The sequence below is a fragment of the Epinephelus moara genome, chromosome 2 (genome assembly GCF_006386435.1).
Source record: "Epinephelus moara isolate mb chromosome 2, YSFRI_EMoa_1.0, whole genome shotgun sequence".
NCBI lineage: Eukaryota > Metazoa > Chordata > Actinopteri > Perciformes > Serranidae > Epinephelus > Epinephelus moara.
Window position 1 is genome coordinate 4,303,805 of NC_065507.1, and position 6,460 is coordinate 4,310,264.

Here is a 6,460-nt window from a genome sequence, read left to right on the forward strand (position 1 = left end):
TGAGCTACACGTTTTGTTACTTGCTCACGCCCCCCATTGCCCCGAAAAAGGCGCATTCTGTATAAACAAAAGTAGGTAGGCGGCATTTTGCTGCACTCCCTGATTTTGTTTTTATACTGCCAATGCTGAAAAAAGACTGATTTAAACTCCTGTTTAAAAAGGGCTGCAGATTGGCAGGTTTAGTCATGGTTTGCTTCATGGTTGGGTTGGGGTTAGAGCTTCATGGTTATTTTAGATCAGGATTTAACTTGTAAGCACAGTAAGGCTTTTGTTGTTTTGTTTGTTGTTGTTGTTTTTAAAGGGGTAAATTTATGACGCTACCTAAACTAAAACGACATCACTCCTCCTCTCACCATAGCTTCACTGGAAACGCTTGCTGGACAGAATCTTCCACGACAACTTCTCAGAAGACGAAGAGATCGTGGTGCTCGCCACCGATTACATACAGAAGGTCTCTGACATCATCAAGACCACTTCGAAGAGGTAAAGAGAGAGGGTGGGGGTCGAGGGTCGAGGGTCGAGGGTGTGGAGGGGGGAGAGAAAGATGAGGGTGCGGAGGTGTATGGAAAATCAATGAAGTTAGACGCAGGCAGTTTTGAGTTGGTACTTTTTGAGCATGAGTAAGCGCTTTTGTTTGAGGTTGTTGTGTGTGTGAGTGTGTGTGTGTACTTCCTTCAGTTTAGGGCTGTCACTACAGTTTGGGCTACAACGCAGTGTCACGAGGTGTATGGATTGGTTTTTGAGTGCTGCTGTGCATGTATTTGTGTGTGCACTTGTGTGTGTTTGAGGCGAGTCACTGTTGGGTGAACTTCCACTTCTACTGCAGCTGATTATTATTGATCTACACCCACACCTTTCTACCACCTGCAGACTCAGACACACGCACATGGACGGACACACACACACACAATCACACACACACTTTCTTTCCCCTTCTTCTTCTTGACAGACTCCAGGGGAGGCCTTAGAGGGCTGCTGCACGTCAGGATGTGTGTCACAGCGACTGACAGCTCGCCAATAGTCACTGTGCTCTACACACAAATACACAACCGTGCTCAGCGCTCATGCATGGCTGACTGGCTGGATGACTGGCGTGTGGACTGCTTGCTTGTCATTTATGTCTGAGACTGGATACATATCTCTCTGTCTGTCTGTCTGCCTGTCTGTCTGTCTGTCTGCCTGTCTGTCTCACAGCATGACCTATTCAGACATTCTGGTGATTTCATGACTCAACAGTTCATGACAATACGGTTCCTTCAGTGAAGGTGATTTTATCAACTTATCACAATTTCAGATTCCCTAACTCACCATGTTGTGTGCTACGACAGCGCCTCAGTTTAGACAACTCTGACTAAGTCATCTTTGGATGCATTCACACATTACAAGATGTCAGATGGTTTTTGATCAACAGTACAGGCGTACAGTGTTCTCAAATGAAGACCACACTTCCCAGAAACCCCTCTGCTACCTGCCCTGATAATCAGACTCAATTGTCATTAAGATAGGTCAGGTTTAGTGATTGCATTCAGGCTGAAAAAATCATAAAAGTGGTTATTTGTGAAGATTATCTTGCTGAACAAAACGTGTAAGTATCATAAATGTTTTACATCTTGAAAAAACAAAATCCAAGGCAACTCTTCTCTGGTGCAAAAGTTAAAAGGCCTTTATTAAATGGCTAGTTCATGATGAACATTAAAATCACCAACATGTTTCGACAATGCTCACTGGCTTATCATAAATTTTTGTTTGCCACAGAGCTTATTTTCTGCAATAATCCAAAATCAAATGGAAAAATCCTGTAGGCGTTTTGAAAAGGGGACCAGGGACAGGCTAACTTCCGCATCACCTTCGCAAAATTGTTATCCCTGGAGCACTCTATTGGTCTGACGATAATTAAGCCGCTGATATCTGCGTATGAATGCAGATACATTTTTTAAAAAGCGAATAAAAGGCTAAATCTTCGTCTATGGTAGCCGATGGGTTACAAGATTGCATTTGACCCATGCCTTCACAATAGGGCTGTGACAATAACCGCATCACTGCAATACCGCGGCCACGTGATGCCTACCGCAGTGAAGAGGTCATCACCGCACAGAAAAAAAATCATGGCAGCGGATCTGGTTCCCAAGCCAAATGTTAAAAGAATACTCCAATGATTTGGGAGTTATGCCCTTTTGCTATCATTTTCATATTGAGACAACATGATGGATATCATTTTTGTGTCTGTACGTCCAGTGGCTGGGTCTCAGCGGTTAGCATTGAGGTCAGTACGTCCGGCACTGTGATCCGTGGAGGGATACACTTGTAATATCGTCCGTGTCGTGTCTTTGTTTGCTTTTACCGAGTGACCTAGCGTACCTGTCCCAGAGCCAGCTGCAGCTGTTCCTCACCGGTGTATCCCTCCGCGCAGGACGTAAACACTACAGTTCATGTATCAAACTTCTTCTATAACGACTAAAACGGACTCTCACTTTTTGAATTAATGTTTAAACATGTTTATTTTAAATGCACGTGCAGAAATGCCAGCTTCAGGGTTCCTGTAAAGTTTATTGTTCACTTTTACTGTAAGCAACGATGTCCATCATGTTGTCTCAATATGAAAATGATAGGGAAAGGGCATAACTCCCAAATCGTCAGAGTATTCCTTTAAGTCGCCAATTTGGGCACATTTTGGATTTGTGCCAGATGACAAGGGGCAGCCAGTGAATTTGGATGAGGCAATATGCCGTATTTGTCGGAAAGAAGTATCAGTTTCTCGAGGAAATACAACGGGGGGCTGTGACGTCACTCTGTCACCGCTCAAACATGATCGGTCAGTACTACTCCGACTACAGACGTAAACCAGAACACTCCCATTACTATTGTAGAATCTCTTTACAGAGATTAGATGATGGGCAGTGGTGCACAAAAATGTTTCTCCTCCGAGTGCTTAACATGGACCGAGGTCACTGGGCAGTGTGTATGACCCTTCACCTGTCTGTCCATCCTTTAGGTTAACTAGTCAGGTCATTAACCTGTGAAACTCCGACTTCTTCTAGGAACTGCGAAAAAACAGGGACATCCAACAAATCTAACACGAGCAGTCCCCTAAGATGAGCAAGAGTGTGGACAGCACATGGTTATGTACATATATGTAGTATAACATCAGCGTGGTCACTGTGGCATCATGCAACACACAGACTGGCCTTTATTTTCCACCAGAGCTTTCACTGAATTCATGACCTGCTTTTTTTCTTTTTCCATTCACATTTTTACAGGATACAAATAAAGATTATTCATCACTTTAAAATTCTTTAGTGTTTTATGCTGCTTACTTTTATCAGCCACAACAAAAGATAGTATCTTTCTGCAGTGATTTAGCTCAGCTCCCATCAGTGTAAACCTCTCTTCCATATCAAATTGTCTACTATCTGCTTTGCGCTCCATTTTCAGTGGCGGCGGCGGTGGGGAGGGGGGGGTTACTGTTCCCAACTCTTTTATCTGGTCTCCTGCAGCTCTGCCTCCTTTGTGAAATGTACTTTTTAATCACAACACTCCAGCAAGCGTACACATTGAGTAGAGTCATATCATTAAGGTATTCATAATCCCCTTTGTAAAAGCAGAGCTGCCATCGCCACTGTCACATCCATTAGCTCAGGTTCACTTCTCCTCAGGTTGCAGACGAGACAGGGTTAATGCTCCGTCTCTTCCCTTGTTGTTTACCAATCTTCTCTTTGAGTTGTATGTCCATCCATCCCCCCTGATGGCTTTAGTAATAGATTCTACACTATGTTTCAATCATCCTCTCCCCCTGTCTTTGTTCCCTCCACCTGTGTCTATCTGACATCCTGTCTTCTCTCCCTTTTATCACACTTTCACTCAGTCAGCTAGAACGTACGGCTCATTTGGGCTTCGCTGTGCAGCTGCATCCTGAAAGTTACATCAACTTCTTATTTTTCTTCAGTTGTGTTTGGGGCAGTGTAGTTGCAGAATCAAATCCCAGTCACATCTTAAGCATGTGACAACAGTAAAAGAAACAGTATTTACCTTTGTAAACATGTCTGAGTTCACTCTGTGATGACTGACATTGAACAATAACATTGTACTACAGAAACACATGGCCTGGCCCCACCCAAGACTTTTTGGCCATTCATAAAATTGTGTAGAATGTGAAGAAGACATAATGATAGTTTAAACTGCGTCAGCTAATTTTGCACATTCAAACGTGCAAATCAAATGTTGGTGGTCAAATGTGTGGAAGCTTACCGCCTGGAAAAGGAAAAAGAACTGAAAGGTTAGGAATGATGAACGTTACAATATCAAAACCTAAACAAAATCAGAATAATAACATCAACAATTTGACCAAGGAACACAACATATTGTTAATAAGTGTTAATTATAAATATATTATTAAAAAAACTTGAACTTACCAAGTAAAAATTTGGACTTGTCATTGGAACCAGGTCTCACTCCGTAGTAGTCAAAAACCAGCGCTTGGTCAGTGACTTCTGGCGTCAGACACCGACAACAAAAGCCGCCCTTTCACATCGGCATGATCTGCTGCCAGAAAGCTAAACCCTGCTTGCCTAAACCCAACCAGGTGCATGTGTTGGCAAAACGTGACCACTTCTTTTTGCTGACACACCAAACCGACATCAAAGAACTAGCAGCGACAAAAGCCAACTGTTGCGTCATCTACGTCGCCTCACGTCACCTCACGTCACCCGGTGTCAGTTGCATTTGAACACACTACACGTACTACGTCTGACAGCCAAGTAGCACGTACGTTCTGCGCCTGCGTGAGAGGAAATAATGCAAAAAAGGAAACCGGAAGTCTGAGGAATGCATGAAATAAAGAAAGCAGCAGACTATTACATCCAGACGCTCCTGGTGTTTCCTCCGCAGGCTCCGGTTGGATCCAAACGGATACAAATGGAGAGCCGGGGCTAGCTCAGAGACTAGCGGAGGCTAACTGGCTGTGCTTCCCTCCGGTCATGCTGCGGCTAACGCTCCACTAGCCTCACAGCTAGTCCCAGTTTGTTATTCAGGTTAAAGTGGGAAGAAGCAGTGGGTCTGTGGGGCAGCTGAGTGAAGTGGAGCCTGAGGAGGAAGCACCGGTTAGCCCCGGTTTCACTACAGGCAGATTCACTCGCTACAGGGGCGAGGAAATAAAACCTGAACAGCCAATCAGAGTGATCTCTCTCACCGACAAGCTCCGCCGCTGATTCAACATGCTCAATCGGCCGAAAAGCCGCAGACCGCAAAAACTAGGCCGACAGACGCTCACTGACGGCCCGACTTTGACTGACAGCCAACCGTCGGCTTGGTGTGTCAGGGCCTTAAAAGAAAAAAAAAGTCAATTTAAGGCGTTTTACCAAAGTAGTGCTTTTATTTTGAAAGAGACTGTATGTAAACTTAAAATTTCCTGTGAAAACTGAGGTGTATTTTGAAAACAGACAATGCATGTAACAGGCGTCCCAGAACGTCAACAACCAACACACCCAGGGTACCTTGGACGGCGTATCTGGACGTGGAAAGTCCATGACCAAACGTCAATATGTGACGAGGTCGGAGAAAGAATGTGTTGGTCGTTGTATCTCATTATATTGACTTTAGCATTTTCGCAGAACAGACAGATTTTCAAAGGGCAGGTCAAGATCGAAGCTGCAGAGGCATATTGACTTTTACTTGCTAGTATGACTCAAGTTCCAAAACCATTGAATCCAACAACTTCCATCATGTGACTCAACAGTGTCTTTAATAAGACCCTCTTTGCCTGGTAAACACTTTCATCTTTTAAACACTCATAACACAAGCTTTCTGTTCAAATGTGAAGTCTCTGGAGTGCCAATAGCTCAGTGGTTTCAGCACATGCTACATAACAGCAGCGTCCCAGATCCCATTCAAATGTTCTCAGTCAGCTCCCACGTGTTGTTGATGTGATGCAAAGTGACACAAAGATAACCAGTTTAGCAGTAATCATCTGTCCCCATATTCAAACCAGCCACTGGCTGCACCAGTACATTTGGTGCCCGAGGCGAGCACACAAGTATAGCTGATACTGATGTTTATTTATTGGTGTTTCTTTTGTTTTTTTGTTGTTATTTATTCTTATTTTATTTTCCAGGGAAACACGGAAATCTACTCTATAAAAAGTAAATGAACAGTTTTAAAGTCATTCAGTCCTTCATTACACTACAAATTCAATAATACACATTTACTAGTCCATACCCATTGGTAGCTTTGTCACCTTCTACCTATGCCAATCCTCAATGCCTATGTGCAGTTTCACATAGATTGACCACAGTGAGTAGAAAAACGTGGGACAGACAGAATGACTGACTGACAGAATGACACACTGACAGTTTCCGTGATTATGTACAGCATACCATACCATGACTTAGTCATACCAAAAATTAGGAAAAAACACCAACATTGGTCCACAGGGGGAGCCACAGCGATCGGACGCATTTTAGCCATT

At 43.7% G+C, this 6,460-nt stretch overlaps 1 protein-coding gene across 2 annotated transcripts in view; it reads left to right on the forward strand.

The window, feature by feature from the left end:
- LOC126404027 (endothelin-converting enzyme-like 1) overlaps positions 1-6,460 on the forward strand; it is a 77,471-nt gene that overhangs the window by 24,336 nt on the left and 46,675 nt on the right. For both annotated transcript variants that reach the window (XM_050066980.1, XM_050066989.1), the window contains exon 6: positions 359-483. In XM_050066980.1, coding sequence (XP_049922937.1) covers positions 359-483 — 125 coding nt within the window. The remainder of the gene's footprint in view (positions 1-358; positions 484-6,460) is intronic.